The sequence below is a fragment of the Anarhichas minor genome, unplaced genomic scaffold, assembly GCF_050575085.1.
Source record: "Anarhichas minor isolate MPS153535 unplaced genomic scaffold, ASM5057508v1 ptg000016l, whole genome shotgun sequence".
NCBI classification, from domain to species: Eukaryota; Metazoa; Chordata; class Actinopteri; order Perciformes; family Anarhichadidae; genus Anarhichas; species Anarhichas minor.
The window spans coordinates 1,940,487-1,958,462 of NW_027466462.1; the positions used below are offsets into that span (position 1 = coordinate 1,940,487).

General features: G+C 42.8%; 2 protein-coding genes across 8 annotated transcripts in view; both read right to left on the bottom strand.

The window, feature by feature from the left end:
• LOC142950767 (phosphatidylinositol-binding clathrin assembly protein) overlaps nucleotides 1-7,973 on the bottom strand; it is a 59,359-nt gene extending 51,386 nt beyond the window's left edge. The window contains exons 1-2 of one of the 7 annotated variants that reach the window (XM_076092376.1): nucleotides 7,329-7,965; nucleotides 6,789-6,949 (exon numbers count right to left, since the gene is read on the bottom strand). In XM_076092376.1, coding sequence (XP_075948491.1) covers nucleotides 6,789-6,918 — 130 coding nt within the window. In that variant the 5' untranslated portion in view covers nucleotides 6,919-6,949; nucleotides 7,329-7,965. Of the gene's footprint in view, nucleotides 1-699; nucleotides 1,418-6,788 lie in introns of those variants that run through there. The other 6 variants (XM_076092377.1, XM_076092379.1, XM_076092375.1 and 3 more) reach the window with 6 other exon arrangements.
• A 3,408-nt stretch (nucleotides 7,974-11,381) lies between these two features.
• Nucleotides 11,382-17,708, bottom strand: LOC142950769 (ras-related protein Rab-38). Its single transcript, XM_076092384.1, has 4 exons — nucleotides 17,058-17,708; nucleotides 14,144-14,274; nucleotides 13,163-13,312; nucleotides 11,382-12,494 (listed from the first exon to the last, which is right to left on the bottom strand). The coding sequence occupies exons 1-4, from the start codon at nucleotides 17,248-17,250 to the stop codon at nucleotides 12,273-12,275; spliced, it is 696 nt and encodes a 231-aa protein (XP_075948499.1). The 5' UTR covers nucleotides 17,251-17,708; the 3' UTR covers nucleotides 11,382-12,272.
• Nucleotides 17,709-17,976: the final 268 nt, after the last annotated feature.

The following is a 17,976-nucleotide window of genomic DNA, read 5'->3' on the forward strand; positions in this document are numbered from 1 at the left end:
GCAGACAGACGTACATGCACACAGGTAGACTACGGGAATAAAAACAAGCAGTGAACCCAAACCAAAGGCTCCTGAGAGAACACGGCTAAAAATAAGCATCAGAATGAGAACAGGAGTACTGAATGTTCCCAACACACTCACAGACAAAGCTTATTTAAAACCACGTACTACCTGTACTCAATCCACCAAATGAGTAAATGGAGTTCATGCTCACTGCACTGTGAGACCAGATGCTACATTATGAACTAGAAACGGTGCAGTCAGTAGAGAGCCAATCTCAGCCAGGTGTGTCTGCAACAACCACTGCTGTAGTGTGCGAGTGAATGAACACAACACACAGTTGTTTAACTCCGCGGCTACACGCCAAGGCGTCGTAAAAAGTCACTTCATTCAAAGTCAAAATGCACATTCAAGAACTCACAAATATCTTGTAGATCCTGAATGTTGGATAGAAGCAGGCTAACGTTGCTCCTCTGTGTTGTTTTGGTTACTTTTGAACGTGCTTCAACGTGCAACTGTGATATTTGTTCAAATCGATCACTACTGCGCACTAAGTATCACATATTCACTGAGGATGTAGCGCGCCTGCAACTGATCCCGTACACACTCAGAGACGCTGAAGCACTCTCACGGGAGGCGCTGTAATTCATCCATCTTCACACACACACACACACGCACACACACTCCCTTGGGGTTCACTTGAAACGGCCGAATCCAGACAGTCAGCAGTAAGCCTTCTTCTTCTTCTTCTTTTCTTGCTTCCTGGTCGTCTAAACTGGGCCTATCTCCGCTCTGCAGCCAGGGAGGAGCCCCCCCGCTCTGTTTGGATTGCATCAGACTCGCCAACAATCGCTCGAGACACAGGCGACCCCACCGCGTTACTAACCAGCTCCACCCTGCTGCAGATCTATCAGGGCTGGAATCAATGGAGCACAGATAGCACAGGAAATAAGCAGAGTATTTGTATTCTTTCATGTGCTCAAGTCCCATTGAGCCCTTTCTGTTCCTCCAATACTTTCTCTAGGTGTTATTCAGGAAATAAACCACTGCATGTGTGTGTACACTGTGTAATGAGGCTGCAGGATGAAAAGAGGACTCGAGATTCAACAGAATATATATTGATCTTTAAAGTGGACCTGACATGTTGATTCTTCACACTGTGTGAAAGGAATAATAATTGATGAGAACACTGCAGCTATTGTGTATATTTTTCCATTTTTCAAATGAGGATAAAACCGAATATATGGTGGAAATGGTGTCTAAGCGTCAGGTGTTTGTAGTCGGCTTCCCATGATAGAGTTTGATTGAAACTTAAGAGCCAGGGTTGTGACGCTAGGTAGCCAAGCTAGCTAGTTAGCGCTGATTCCCGCAGGACGTTCATCTTTCTCTCGCGTTATCTCGACACCTGCTTAGTCATCGTCGGCTTCTGCACACTCGGTGGTTTGTTTTGTCTCACGTTACAGGACTAGCTAGCGTTAACGCTCTCTCTTTCACGGGTCCAGCTGTGGCGATGACAAAATAACCGACAGGTGGATTAACTGAATCACAGAGAAACAAGGTGCAGGAAGGAGTCCTGAAACCCGGAAATGAGTCACTGGGGTTATTGTGAGAAGCCTGAAGTAAAGTCTGTGATTAACACCAGCTTAAGAGATGTTAAGGTTTAACTCTAGGATATATTTTTACATTAGAAAATAACCCTATTGTGTATTTTGAAGCTTTTACCTGTCTTAAAGAAGGCGGGTCGCAAACAAGAGGCTAAATGAGACGACTAAACGTCCTCGGCGTGTATACCCGCACTCATGTGACCGTGGTGTAGTTTGTTTATAGCCTAACGTTGGCTTTTAATAACCAATATCTCAATGACCTAAACAGTGTCTCCGTGTCCCAAACTAACCCAGAGACACACTGCAGCCCAGACAGAGCCAGGCAAAAAGCATCAGTTTGTCGTGCAAGTGTAACCTAGTTTAAAAGGGTTTGGCTAAAAATGGCCCCCGACACGACATGCTGTCAAAGGGAGCTGTGGGGCCAGCGGCTCAGCCGGCTGGTGAGAACGATGTGGCATGTTGTGTTAAGCTTCCATAACCGGAGCTGTTACCGAGTAGAAAAGGCCTTAAAAAACGGCCTGACTAAAGGTGCTTCCACACCTGCAGCTCATTTGGTGCGGACCCAGGAGGAACATTGTGGGATTTCAGCTCTGGTCTAGCTCCTGGAAAATCGAATTCTGGTGACTGACAGACGTTTATGCAGCACTTGAACGCTTCTAGTGTGTTTATTTGTGAAGAAATAAGGAATAAGCAAGACAGCAAATTGTTTTGAGTAATGACTAACAAGTGGAGACAGGGCGTGTACAAAAGCTCCCAGAAGCACAGACTGGCTTATGAGGCGTCTTGTATGGTAACGATCAGAGGCTTATTACTGCGGGATCTTTTTAATGGACTTAATGAACAGACAAAGACAAGAGTCGGAGACAAGCACAGCACTTTTAACAGCTTTTGACCCATTAATCAGGGAGAATACCCCATACAGATGATTTATACGGTTGCTTCATGAACAGATTTCACAGTCAGCAGATGGATTTTTTTTTTAACTCTGTGGTTGGTTTTCTTTGCTTTCACACCACAAACCAAACACACCAGAGTCCGCTTGGACCTGTGTTTCTGGTCCCAAACGAACCGTACTAACCGGACAAATGGACCCGAGTTTGTTTTTAACGGCACCAAACTGCTGAGCTTGAATCTGTGGTTACTATTTCTGTTAAGAATAGCATGTAGGTTGGTATGAAACTGCCTGAGCCGGGCACCAGACAAACAGTCATTCTGACTTCGGCTGGCAGGCCGGACATTTCTGCAAGTCATCAGCATGCATGCAGGCAGCTAATGTAGTGTAAATATAACCATGTGCAGCGCTACTTGTGGAATAAAGAGTCCAACCAGCAATGCAGACGGGGTGATGCATCTAGCAACAGACGACAAAGCCGGAAAAAGGGTCAAAAACAACATGTCAAATGTTTCCTCCCAACAAAACATTTCACTTTACCGACACAGGAACAAAGAGGCCGACGCTCCACGACAACTGCTGCACAGTAAACATGAATCACTGGGGTGTTGCTGCCCTCCGAGAGGTCACAGGTCAAGATGAGCTGAATAGAAGCTCTTATTATGTCGAGCTGTCATGCTGCTATTTAGTTTACTCCCTACACAGCTCCAGGGACTTAAGGTCGGGGCATGCTCGACAGGAACTAGTGCTCACCGAGTGGCATCCGACCGCGTCTGGAAGAAAGTTTTAGCTTTTATTCCGGCCGCACGGAAAGGTGTGGGGAACTACGCTGCAATGGTTCAAATGGAGATAGCGGCGCACACGTTTTTCCAACCTTTAACACACGAAAAGTGCCCAAAAAGGTGAGCTCCAGAGAGACGTTTAAATCAGGAAGGTGTTGGGGAAAAGGCTTTCGCAAGTTGTTCGACTATCCGAGCGTCATAACGTCTTTAAATCTCGAACGTTGCAGCAACAGATTGATACTCATCATCCATCATCACCCGTCTCCATTATTGAATGTTAAAATCATTAGATTAACAACCAATTACTCAAGATTTCTGCCTGGATGCCTGAGGTTTTTCTGAAGTTGATTTCCTTCCTCTCATTCACCTCTTTGCCGACAACGGACGGCATTGTTCTGACAGCAGACAGATGGTCTAGATGAGGCGTGAAGAAGGCCATCAGCAGCACATCGAGCTGAAACAACAACCTCTGAACGAAGCCGGGGTTTTCACTTTACCAGCCGTTCACATCACTTCGTTCGCACCAAGTGTTTGTGTGTGCAGCTAAGAATAAGAAAGCAATGTTGACCGATCAGCAGAATCAATAAGAGTACTAGTATCGATTTAAATGCTAACGGTACCCAAACCATAACGCTTACATACAGGAACAAACAGGGAGAGTGACTTCATTCTCTGCTCGGGTAGACACACTACCTCTTTAAATAGTCTGCTGCTATATTAATACTCTGAATATCACATTTGAGATGATTAGATATTCCATTATCTGAAGCTTCATTAGTCTCGTTCAACGGTTGTAAAACCACGACCGTTACTGAGGCTGCAGCCGGTTCCACCATCAAACTTCCCCCCCCTCTCTACGCCAAATAAAGCCCATTTAACACCAGCCAATTGGCTGTTGGTTTGCTGCCATGACAACAGAGTGCCGGTAAAAGGGTGGGGGTGGGGTGGATGGGGACTAGACTTCAGTTTAAATGCCACAACTTCTCTCTTAACAGCTGTAAGATGGTGAAACAATCGGCATTTCAATGATGCTAAAGTGGAAAGAAGTGGCCTCCTAAAGTGTGTGTGTGTGACTTTGCATCACTTAGCTGCTTATAAAAGACCTGGATTAAAACACAAACAGTCACTCTCATCTTGACAACCTGAAAACTGCACACAGGTGTGCATCTGAACGGCCCCCCCACCCGGGTTATCCGGTTATCGACTCTAGATGCAAATATGCCGGTGAGATCATTCACAGCTTGCTGTCAGACGGTCACAGCTGCTTGCGGTGAAATTGTACCACGGGGAGAATGATAGTTGTGCGTGTGTGTGTGTTTATGTGTGTTTGGGCTCCGACTGTGTGAACGATAGCTGAACAGACAGAGTTAGCAGCAACACAAGCTAACCTCGCTGAGGTCGTTTGGTTCAGTGTGGTAAAGCAAAGCCGGCGTAGCGTAGCGGCGGATATTCTTTCACGGCAGTATTTACGCAATCCCCAAGTTAAAGGGGGCTGTGGTGTACAATAGTTGAACATAAAACCTGCCGGTGTTCATCACATTAGCTGACTGAGTAACGATCGTAACACGCCGCCCGCAGGCCTCCCCGGCTCGCTAACCGACTCACAAATTGACTAAGCTGCCCGAGTGAATGACGACCTCACGGATGACCCGCCTTCATCCCCGGCCGCCGGCCGCCCGTCCTCACAGCACAATGAACTTGACAGCCCCGATGTTACCTTCACGGGGGAAGTCATCAACCGCACAAACAACATGACAATCAGGGCCGATCCATGCGACTCTCACCCCCACCCACGGCACCGAGGTCGTCGCTCTCACTGAGAAATCAATACCCTGCAATGATTAAGCTTGACGCGGCGTATTGGCTGCGAGGGGTCTGGCCAAGTTCACTAAAGGGAGCGGAGACAATGCATGACTTTTGCTGAACGTCAGCAGCCGAGTGGAGGAGGAGGAGGAGGAGGAGGAGGAGGAGGAGTTGACGGATGTGAGGCCGCTGAGCCGAAAGCATCGATCAAACATGCGCCGGTTCCCGGAAAAAGCAGAACTTCAGCACATTTTGGTCGCAGCGATGGTGACGAAACACAAACATCGTGCACACGACTCCCCCTTTACTTTTTAACATCCTTTTCTTTCCTTTTGTCGTTGTCCCCACTTGCTTCACCGCCACCTCCAACGTGACTCGGTTAAATTTCGACGTCAGCGACTGAGATCTAGGTATTTGCGGGATGCGAGAGAGGTTTCCCCCCAAAAAACACCAGGAAAGTAAATATGGAGTTTGTTTTTTTGTCTTAGTCACAGTCTGTCCTTTGCTGGCTCGTCTGATGAAAGACCGGTTTTCTGTTGTCACGAGTGTTGTTATCTCTCTCTGTGATTTGCTTTGATGTCTGTCCAACAATAACCTGCTGGAAGAGTTCCAGGCACTGAAACACAAGATGTTTCTAAGAGTCGTTGGTTTTTCTTGGTTTCCGTTTGAACATCGAATGGGAGAACTACTACTACAAGGGGAAAAGTCTGAGTTAGATTAGTTTGCAAGACTGTGAAGGCCGACTAGTTAGACGAGTTTCCATGTTCGTCGTGATGACGTTGAGTCAAATAAAAGCTAACATATTACAAACATATTTTATATCGTAGATCAAAAACAACCACAGGCCTTATTTCACGAACCAAAAATCTATTTTTAAAAAAACTGACTTTGTCGAGAGGGATCCGAAAGTGCAAAAAGTGCTGACTAATTACCTGGTTTCGGGAATCATCTCTGCAGCAATATATAGATAAGTCATTTATCAAGCAAATAAAATAGACACACATTTGATAGTCCCAGCGCCTCAGAGTTTGCTTTTCGCTGTTTTATGTAGTTAAAAATGTATTATATTTAGGTTTTGGACAGTTTCACCGCAAATATAAGCAACTTTGAAGTAGAACTGAAACAATTGGTCACAAAGTATCCAACTTTTCGCTCATAAAACGCCACGTCCGTGTCCTGACGTGTGACGATTTTTAGCCTTTTTATGTCATATATGATTGTAAATTAAGCATTTCGGACTGACGGTCAGTTAAAACAAGTCACGTTGAGCTCAGCGAAAATACGATGACCATTTCTGACATTTTATAGATAAAGTAAATGCATACTTGGCTGCTGGTTGTGACATTTCCGGACACTACTTTGGGCATTGGGGAACTTAATAAGGGTCTTATTATGTGGTTATAATGTGGCTATGCTTCTTATGTGGCCTTTGAATACTCAAGGATTGATCAAATATATATTAATAATAGATTCCATCATCACCACAGCGGTCTACTGTTACAATAACAGTTGCTGCAAATAAGCTAAATGCACAGAATACATGAAGGTTAAAAACTCAAAGCCAGCCTGTATAATATTTCATAAAGGTAGTGTGTGTGTGTGTGTGTGTGTGTGTGTGTGTGTGTGTGTTGTTGCTGCTGCTCTGTCTGCATTTGAAAGGCTCTTTTAAAAGAAGAACAACAACAACAAAGGAGGACGTCTACTCACAATCCAGGTGTTTCTTCTTGGGTCCGCTCACTTCATGTGTGGTGGCTTTGCACACCGCCTTGCTGATGGCCGACCCGGTCATGCTGTGCTGAGCCGCTGCGATCCGATCCGTGATAGATTGTCCCGACATCTCTCTTTCTTTCTACCTCTCTCTCAATCAGCTGAAATAGCACAATAACGATCCGATCAATGGATCAACTCACACGTGACTTCACTGTCAAGTGGAGGGAAGCGGGTCGCGAACAAACACCCTACTGTTGTGAAAACACAACCTGTGCAGTAATCAGATCACTGGTTGGTTTAACTATGAACCCCACAATCAACAGCTGATTTTACAATATATGTAGTTTATTCCGACTATCTATATCTACCTAAATAAACACAACACGACGACACTGATCTAGTCTGTGTTAGCTAATGTTTCCGTTGCAGGAAAGAGTCCCACTGTGGAATGTGTAAACACTGTGAATTACTTTATGCCCACTAATAAACATGCTGGTTTGTTGTAACCTGGATGAGTTGTTTCGAGAGAGAACACACATTTAAAAAAAAAAAAAAAAAGTAATCCGTTTGGAGAACATCAACAATCTCGACAATCCTCCCCAAAAAAAAAATAAAAAATCTTTGAGTTCCTCCTCCACGTCAACTTGTTAGCTCGGGCTGTTTTGAGTTAGCTATCACTGGTCGCGCGGCAAAGCTCGTGCGTGGAAAAAGTCCTTCGGAACAAAGCGGAACATCGTTTTTGAGTTTATAGCGAGATACGGGATCGCTGACGACAGGTGCGGCTTTTTTTCTGACGGTGTCGAGGTGTTAGCCGAGGAGCTAGCGGCGGTTAGCTAACCTGCCAGCCGAACCGAGCAGAGTCTCTCCGAAGAAAGCCGAAGCCGGCGGAGTCGTTAAGTAAAAAAAAAAAAAAAGAAGAAGAAAAAAAAAATGACAGCTCCTTTTTGGCTCGGTTGTTTCCTCTTTTAACGGCTCAGTCGGTGCTGTCCTTCGGCTGCCGACTCCACATTACCGGCTCGGTTTCTTTTTTGTGTGCTGCTGTCTGAACTGAAAAGTCTCGCCAGTGGTTTCTTTCTTGTTACGGACTGACTGACTGGCTGGTTGGTTGCTGCTCTGCCGGACAAAATGGCAGCGTAAAAAATCAGCTGATCTCACAACTGTGCTGCCTTCATGGGCCCCCTGCTTGGCTCGGAATCTAGACTGCTAAAATTCTATTCTTTTGATAGTGTTTTTTTTTTTTTTACTAATTATTATCTGCTTTAAAAACTGTGCACATTTTTACAGACTGGCTTTTATGTGATGTCGTCGCTTTTTTGTTTTATTTCTGTTTTATTTTTATTTGTTGATTTTACTCAATTATTTTACTAAATATATATATATTCTATTTTATTTATTTCTTAGTTTATTTTTCTCATATCGACTGTCTCACTGATCTTTCTGTTGTTGTTATTATTGTGTTGCTTTTGCTGCTTTGTATGTCAAAGCACTTTGTAAACTCTGTTTTTAAAGGTGCTATATAAATAAAGTTATTATTATTATTATTATCACACAGTGTCAGAAGGAATACCCATATCATAACCCTGTAACAGCAACATTCACTGTACCTGTAATTATATATATTTATAGTGTATTGAATGTATTAAATACACACTGCTTTTAACACACACACATACACACATAGCTAAATTATAAAATATATTTAAGTACTGTAAGAACTATCGACAACAAAGAAGAAAAGGAAAAGACAAATCCAGTGTTTCATGACTTCTTTTGTATTGTTCATGTGGTCTTCATGCTTAATTGTTCCATTTCCGACAGCTCTTGAACGCCTCTTTAGTCTATTGGGCGAGACCTGAGGAGTGAGTGTTGCCTTTAAGGTGTCACGGTTTAAATTGTAGCGGAATTTATGAAACAAACGTCTCAAATTTCACATATTTTCACATCATAAAGACGTTTTCTTGCCAAAAACAACGACATAAAACTGACTTTTCAAACCGCCTTCTCTCTTCACAAACGCATCACTAGTGCCGCTCCAATCTAAATTTAAGGTGGTATTTTTAAATGATTCCTCAGACGCCGTGTCCTTGTTTGACTCCAGACTATGTGGAACACGGTGTGCTGAAAGATCAGTGGGGGAAACCGCTTGTGTTGGTATCAGACCGGATCCGAGAGCTGAATAAATCAAGAACTCTCACCGTGTTTCACACTCTGCAGGTTATAAAACGTCATGCCGCATGTTCCCAGTCATAAGATGAGTGGTTTGCATTGATTACAGCCACGTGTCATGATGCAATAAACCATATATCAATAGCCTATCATATGTGCGCGAGGACAAGAGGTGTTTGAGTTATGACAAAGAGAGAGAGGTGATAGATGACTATAGGTGCATTTTGTTTTCCTGCAGGGTGTGTGTGTGTGTCTGTGTGTGTGTGTGTGTGTGTGTGTGTGTTTCCTTTCAATTTCAGAGCTGCAGTCTGAAGTATTTCCCACCCGGGTGAGAAATACTGCAAATTGCCTCCAGTAGCAGCAGCAGCAGGTGAATTCCTGAAACCCACCGCTTCTACTACCGACCTCCAATGACCCGCCTCTCTCTCTCCACATCCGGAGAGAAAAGCCCCTCCACGCGGCGATGATTGATATGATGAACTGTCACAAGGGTGATGAGGAACACGTCTATCTGATCAGCACTTGGACGCTGAAAGTGTGTGTGTATGTGTGTGTGTGTGTGTGTGTGTGTGTGTGTGTGTGTGTGAATGCGATCCACCTATAAGCAGCTGTCGACCTAACTGTGCTCATCTGGTTTCTTTTCTTCACACGTTTGCATAATCCAATGAGGTGTGTGTGTGTGTGTGTGTGTATGTGTGTGTGTGTGTGTGTGTGTGTGTGTTGAGAAGAAGAAAAAACGTGCATGCAGCAGGAATAAGAAGTGCAACCACAGTAGATGGAAATGGGCCATCAAAGACGTTGTGCTGTGTCACAGCTGAAGGTGCGCTAACATGCGTGTCTTTTATGTGCCAGCTGCGACTAAATCAACTGTTTTTCATTATTTTAAAAAAGGGGATTTGCAGTTATGTTCCTGCAGCAATTACAGCCGTTTAGTACATGCTGCCTTTCTCAAATCTCATATAATATCCCAAAAAACATTATCAAATCATGTAAAAGAAAAACAAATCAGTTAATGCACATGAAGGATCGATGCGCAGCAGACCTCCAAAAAAAACCACTGGCTTGGCAGACAGTCACTCCGTCTCCGCCCGACTTAATTGAGAGGAACTGCGGCACCCAGAGGACACCACGGTGAACTCGGGGTGACATCGAACCTCCATCCTGATCTTCATGAGGCATCAGAGCCAAACAACGGATTCTGGAGTGCTGTGTCTCCATCTGCAGGCGGAACGGCCGAACTCCCCTATTTCCATTCCACATATAGTGCATATACTGTGAATTCTCAGGAGGGTGAAATCTTAGGCCCAATCCCAATGTCCCCCCTAAGGCCTCAAATCCTTAATGATTTTGTGTAAATGTAATATCTAGCGCTGAACACACTCGTGCCGTCGTCTTTGTTTACCTTATTTTACGTCTTCCTGCTTCCACTGGTAAACCCCGTGTTTAACGTCACATTGCTCTGAATTGTGGGTAATTCCCTTGGGCCTGAAAAGGGTTCATAAAGGGCTCGAGATGTCTGCGAGAGAGCCCTCAAACACTCGATGATTTGACAGTGGGACAGCCCTAAGCCCTCACGGACTTTGCGGCAGCGCGCCTTAAAGTCCATGAGTGTGGATTGAGATTGGGCCTCAGAGATTATTACTTAACAAGGTGATAACTATGTGTTCACAACTTGTTTCCCCGTCAGTCATGTCAGCTTTACGTCAAGGAGAACTTGACAGATTTCAGATCAGTCCCGGCAATACATGTTGCAAACTGTATAATCAACAAAAAGCACATGAAACCTCCAAAAAGTTCACTCATTTATGTCCCTCGGTCAACATGTATGCATGTCATGTGCGTGGAGAGGCCGTGGATGTGTGTGTGCATGCATGATTCCAGGCTGAAATATTAAACGCCGCCGCTGCTGCAAAAACTTCAGCCTGCGTGAGATTCTCTCAGATCACTTATTCATTCATCGAGCTGTTAAGAGATACGAAGCTGTTGAATTATGAGACTGATAAAATTTAATTGGACCCGTTAAGATGCGAACTTGCAGTCTAGCAGAGACGATCCGTCCATTATTCAAGCAGACTGTGAGGTGACTCATCTTTCATCTGAAATGTAATTTTCTTATTTATTTGAAGACAGATGCAGAGAGTTCAGGGGGTCAGATAGAGGGCTGTTTAGTTTATAGAGGCTTTCATCTAAAAATCAGACGAAAGAAGAAGACCAGTAGACTAGAGCACTCTCAGACTGAGAGAAAGAGTGAAGCATGGCCTCGCATTATTTAAAATTTGTTTTGTATAACGGGTTTAAATGCCACGTACTTGTCTTTTCACATCAATTCGCAGGACAATAAGATGATGTTTTCAGTATTATAAAAAGGTCCATTTTAAACCAAACTTCTGCACAAACAAACACATGGCTCAGGGTGATCATAGATGGATTTTTTACAGAGCTGAAATCTCCTTTAATTACGTTGAAAACGGTTAAATGATCTGAAGTTATCAATGCAGTTAACACAGGAGTAAACGAGCTTAGGTTCTCTATTATAATGACCATCATGTTTACTTTTCATCTACAAACCAAACTCTTCAAAACAAGATTTGATTTGTAACTGAACTGAAAATGAAGTCATCAAGATGTAAAGCAAAACAACGGACGACAAATGTGTCATTGACAAATGTGTCTCAACTCACAGAACAAACGAGGGGTCCTTCCTTCGCTGCTGTCAGTCCTGTAACAGGTCTGTTGACAAAAAAACAGCCAGACAAAGACAAACAACATACTAAACATATAATCTTAGAAACAGTCTTGGATAAAACTGTATTTTTTTTGCTTTTTAAATGTACACACGTACTGTGTTCTTGCTTTCAAAGCAGCAAAGAAATGTATATATTTTGTGCCAAAAAAGAATCAAAGCCCAAAAAAAGAGGCGAAAACAATATCATGAATTTTTGTATTTAAAATTCACGACTAAAGGAATTGACTTCATTACAAAATAAGGAATTAATCCGTCTCAAACCTTAAAAAAATACTGCTGTGCTGTAAAGAAAATATTTAAATATCTTTCTGTTTGTTTTCTTTCAAATCCATAAAACATTTTAATATCACCTTTTTTTCAAAAGCATAGATTTTTTTCAAAAGTTTAACACATTTTTTACTCCATTTCTGTTATAAAAAAAACAATAATTATTATAATACAATAATGTTTCCTCAAACAAATGAATTTGCGAGGACAACAGCGAGACGCATCTTTAAGTTACAACATATTAAACATTCAACAAATCTCCGTCCGGTCTCTGGGTTCGGATCCGTCCGTCCGTCCCTCCTTTAGTCGTTGTCCCCGTCTCTGGGTTGAAGCGAGGGGCATCCTGAACACCCACTGAGTCCTTTCTCCTTTGCGCTGTAGTCGAAGCGAGGCAGAACCAGGACGCTGCCTTCCGGTTCGCTTTTGGCAGCGGGTGACGTGGCGTCACGCAAGGCTCTCTCATCCTCCACGGTCATGATGTTCTTCACCAAGCACGTGATGGCGGCATCAATGTTGGTGTTGTCCTGGAGAGAGAGGACGGAGATGAAGGGTTAGAGAAGGGTGACGGACAAGCAAGCTCAATTTAATTATGCCAACAATAACACCACTTGGAAACTCACTTAATACGATAACATTTTGAGGGTTCGTGGATCTACGAGTGACCCCTTTCACATTACACATCTCTACGAATTACAAAGTGAACACAGCACTTGTGCACCATAAGCTTCTATCTTGTACTTTCAAATCAATTCATCTAAGTAGATGAATAAAATCCAATCAACCAAATTGAACAGATCTACTACAATAAATCCTTTTAACTTCTCCTCAAGGCTCTCCATTACAAATGACTACGTAGTTTAGTGTTGCTAATGTTAGCTGCATCAGATCAACGCACGTTGGTGGCAACAAATTGCGGCAAAATGGAGCACTTTGAATTTTGAAGACCCAGAAACCAAGAAATGTGAGCAAATGACCTGAAATTGTACTTTAAAATGTAAGTTTCCGCGAGGGTTACGGGGCAAGTTTGTTCTTTAATTCTGAAGTGTGAAGGTGCTACTTGTGTAGAAAACACAACTTCTCCACTTGTGTTGATTTCTAGTGCTGCTTTAAAAGTGCAGGAAAAACTGTGGGAAATAGGGAGAGACGGAAACACATCTCTGGGGAATTTGCAGGACGAGCAATCACCTCTTACCTTGGCAGAGGTTTCGTACCAGCCGACGAATCCGTACTGTTTGGAGAAGTTCTCCAGTTTGGGCAGTTTGGGGCACAAGCCGTGACTCCGCTGGTCGCACTTGTTGGCCAATAGCACGGCTGGAACCGGCGTCCCATTGCTAAGGGCGACCTGACGGACGCAGACGACCGACAATCAGTCACTTACTCACATACGTTAACCAGAGGTGGAACTTAAATAAGTACATTTTGTACCTCAAAATGTATGCTACTTTATACTCCTACTCTCCTACATTCTGCTTTATAACCTTAGTTTGCAGAATACAAAATATAATCAACTAATAAATGACGTTGAATGATCATAGATAAAGCTACCCAGCAGTTTATAAAGTAAATTAAATGAGCTTTGCCAGCTGCAACATGAAAGTGATGAACACATTAATGCATCAATAATCATAATTCAGTGATATATAATATTCTAAAACTGATGATGAACCTGGAAATGATTGACTTTACGAGTTGAAGAGTACCTGAATGCACCATTAGTATTGGTCTTTGTGGAGCTGTACTATTTAATTTAACACATGTATATTTACGTAGTGAACGTCTTCTGTTAACCGCTGCAAGGAAGGTTTCTTTTGAAGAGACACTAAAGTCTCGTAAGCTGAAGTGAAGTGACTTATATCGAATGAAAAACATTAGAAAACTGTAGAAAATACTGTGGAACAATATCCAACACAAGTTTACGTTAATCTGTTCATGCTCCTTGTTCTCACTGAAGGCTATTAAAAGACTTCCTGGGTAATGCGGCTAGTCATGACTGAAGCAGAAGTGCTGATAGAAAGCAATAAATTCTCCTGTTGTCAGATACAGGAGGCCTATTTGATGGTATATTCCTTTAATGACGTTTCATAGCATTAAGCCTACCAGAGGGTGTGTCACGATAATCACGTCCTCCTACCTTCCTTCAACACGTTCAGTCCTCGTATATCATCGTATTCACCTTCGAGTCCAGGTCTCCTTTCCACTTGAGGACGGCCTGAAACGTGGACAGTCTGGTCATGTCGAAGACGACGAGGGCCCCCACCGCCTCCCTGTAGTACACACGGGTCATGTGGCCATAGCGTTCCTGCCCTTTTAAAGAAGAAGAAGAAGAAGGATGACAGAAGGAGTTTTCGGGGTCTATGTTATTATTTGTACCGTGGCCTATCACGTCATAAAACTATTCAATGGCTTATTTTATTTGACAAAAATATTCAAATATAACCAAAAAGAAAGCATCAAACACATCCTTTTCTTTACATTTTAGAAGATTTGCTTGAAAACATTCAGAAAATAGCTGCCTGTTACTTTTCTATCTGACTAATTCAAATAGAAATGTGTTGAACCACATGTGTGTGTGTGTGTGTGTGTGTGTGTTTAGAAGAATGCATCGTCTGTTTGCATTGCAAGTGTGTGACCATGTGTGTGAATCAATAAGTCTCTATACTGGACGCTAACTTCCTCCGCATGATCCTAATATCGTCTGAATCAGCAAGGCAGCAGTTGACAAACACACACACACACACACACACACACACACACACACACACACACACACACACACACACACACACACACACACACACACACACAGCTAATGACCTACGCAGCAAGACTAGCAAGCTGTTTCCGAACAGCAGATGTTATCTTTGTCTTTCACTCGCAGAGAGACTCTTTCTTAACACCATCTGATATGAGATGTCACAACTGAAGACCAATAGTTTTTGTCTTTGTAGCTCTGTAGGGTTAATCCTACAACCTAGAGCCCTTCAAAATAAAAGTTCCTAAAAAGGTCACGGTGTCAAACGTATTACTTTGAAAATATTTGCCCTATTTTGTAAGCTACAGGTGTCAGTATAACATAATGTAAGGTCAGTTTCTACACCATCTTTCTGGTACTTTACTAAAAACACGACAGAACTCCAGGTTCTGTAGGAAACAACGTCACAGATGTTACTTTACAATAACTCAACAACACTTTGTTTGAGCCTCCGTACCATAAATAGTAGCTCTCACTGTTGATGCTACGTCGCTAGCTCTGAGTGATGCATACTCACACGGACGCGTTTGATTTGTGCGCCCACCACGACAACGGGTCCTAATTGTCGTGGTCATTGCAGTCTGTAGCCTGATATAAGTGCTGCTTACTCACCACTAGCTAATTTGTCTTCCAATGCAAAACTTTCCTTGGAAATAATGTAGCCGTGAGTCAAGCTAACTTCCAGGTTGGTCTACAAATAGACGTCCAAACGTCACAAATGTTCTAAATGCTATCTAACAGACTTTTCAGCGAGCTTTTTGTGTTGATGGTATAAAAGTATCGAGTTTAATTACTAGTTTTATCTCCGACACCTGTAGCTACTAAAATATCGCAAATGTTTTTTATGCAAAACAGCCTCGACTTGATAACACTCCAAAGACTCAGCTGATGGACTTCATCCACATGAACAACCACTCACTGTGATGCAATTATCACTCTGACGCACTGACGAGGATAATCTGCCAACCGTCAACATGAACCCAGTTTAACAGCCTCCCGTGCAGTGACTCCAGTGTGAAGTCATCACTGGCTACTGATCTAAAGTCTGTCAGCCGGACATCTTCATGTAAATGACGGCTCTTATCAGCGGCCATGTCGTTCAAACACCCATAAGCTCAGCAAGTGTGTGAGAAGAGCATCAACATTGCATGCAGTAATGGAGACATGATGGGTGTTAGAAGCACAAAGAAACAGAGGTTTACCACATGTTCGAGGCGGTAACTGTCCACATCATGCACCATCATCGTTGGATGAAATCAGCAAAATGCAGCCAACGTGAGAGAAACAGCAGATTACTGTAATGTGCGTTTGTGTCTTGGTTGCATTGTGCTTGGAAAGTCCAATGTTGACACTCGATTAACAACCAGTATTCAAATTCTTCATTTAAGATATCTCTAATTACATTCTGACAAGTAAGAAACAACCTATTAGAAGTTCAAAGTGCTCGCCATGTATTTGCTGCGTCTGAGTCCAAATAGAAGAAACTAAATGTCTTAAACTAGTATAACCGCGTTACAGCACTCACTCGTGCATTGTTTGCTATCTGAACCCTAAATGTGTGTTTTTTTATCATGCATGTCATGTACAATTTTGTTTTTTTTTAACAACCAGAAGTAACACTAATTACAACCGAATGCTGAAGGCGACCAAATTGTTACAATTATTTTTCGTGAACTGAGAACATACTGTGAAAGGGTTAAAGTTATAAGTAGAAACAGCAGACAACTCCCAGACAGGATATCCTTGTGGTAGCCCCGCCCTAAAGCATATCCTGCTTTATGGTCTGCTTGACTCTAAATGGACCATAATTCACTAAATGAACATCATGCTGTATTCAAGAAGACTTGAAACTAGAGATTGAGACCATAAACTCATGTTTACAATGTTTACTGAGGTAATAAATCAAGAGAGAAGTAGAGTCACTTTCTCATAGACTTCTATACAACCAGAGGAGTCGCCCCCTGGTGGACATTAGAGAAAGTGTTTTCACTACTGAGAACACAAGAATCAAGCTCATTTAAAGCAGAACATTGTCTATGGAGCAGCTCCAGACTTTACTTTACTCACCTAAGCCATGAAAATAACAAATTGGAATTCGTAATTTAGGTGGAATTCTCCTCAAACGATTAGGACATTTGTTTTAAACGTTGATGTGCATAAAACTATTTAATAAATAGTCAATTACATGCTACACGTTTATCTTGAATCCGGTATATTTACAAGCCTAACCTCATGTTTGTGCACTAACATAACATAACCCAGTGTGAACGTAAACTACTCTTTAAACACACGCTGGGGGATAAAATCGCACTTTCCAACCACCACTTTTACGCACCAGCGATGTCCCACAGCTGCAGCCGCACCACCGTCTTCTGATCCCAGTTGAGCACCTTGAGGGCGAAGTCCACTCCGATGGTGGCGCGGTAATGCTGGGAGAAGACCTGGTGCACGTAGCGCTTTATCACGGACGTTTTGCCGACTCCGAGATCGCCGATGACCAAGACTTTGAGCAGACGCTCGCGCTGCATTTTACTGCTCCGGTCGAGGGCGCGCGGTAATAGGGTGGCGCGGTGAGGTCTCCAATTATGGGTTCCGCGTGAAGTGGAGGGGTGGGAGGCTGAAACACTGAGTACTTGTAATATTTGACACTTAAAAAAACAAATAAGCTCGATGAGTAACTCCTTAAGCAAAGTTTATAGAAATAAAACCGTAAAATGCACATATGATAGTGTCACTCTGGAGTCCCGCAGATACAAAAAAGGGAACTAAAAATATTGTAGTTCAGGTTGTAGTATTATCATCGTCACCGTCCCTGCAAGTGTTCATGGGACATTTAGTCTCCTTCAGCTCCGTGCAAAAACAAAAAGTGTCTAACAAAAATAAATAAAAACTTGCTGGATGTTAAACGCTGTCGTGTCCAAGTTAAAGAACTGTTTTAGTGTTCAGCCTCCGGTCTGTGTGCACATCATCTCCTGCTGTTCGTCTGATCCGCTGACAGACGAGGACTGTCAGCAGTCTGGACGACCACGCCCCCATACTGTGTGTGTGTGCGCGTGGTCGCTTTATTAGGCACACCTTCGTTTTAATGAAAGCATTAGTGAATCATGTGGCGGTGTTATGCTTCAGTTTATTGTTTTACAACTTGTTTGTGTTTTATACTTTATAAGTTGAGGAACAGAAAAGAGGAATTTCAAATGAACTGTATTAAATGCAATACATTTATTTTATTTATTTATTATTATTTCTTTCATTGC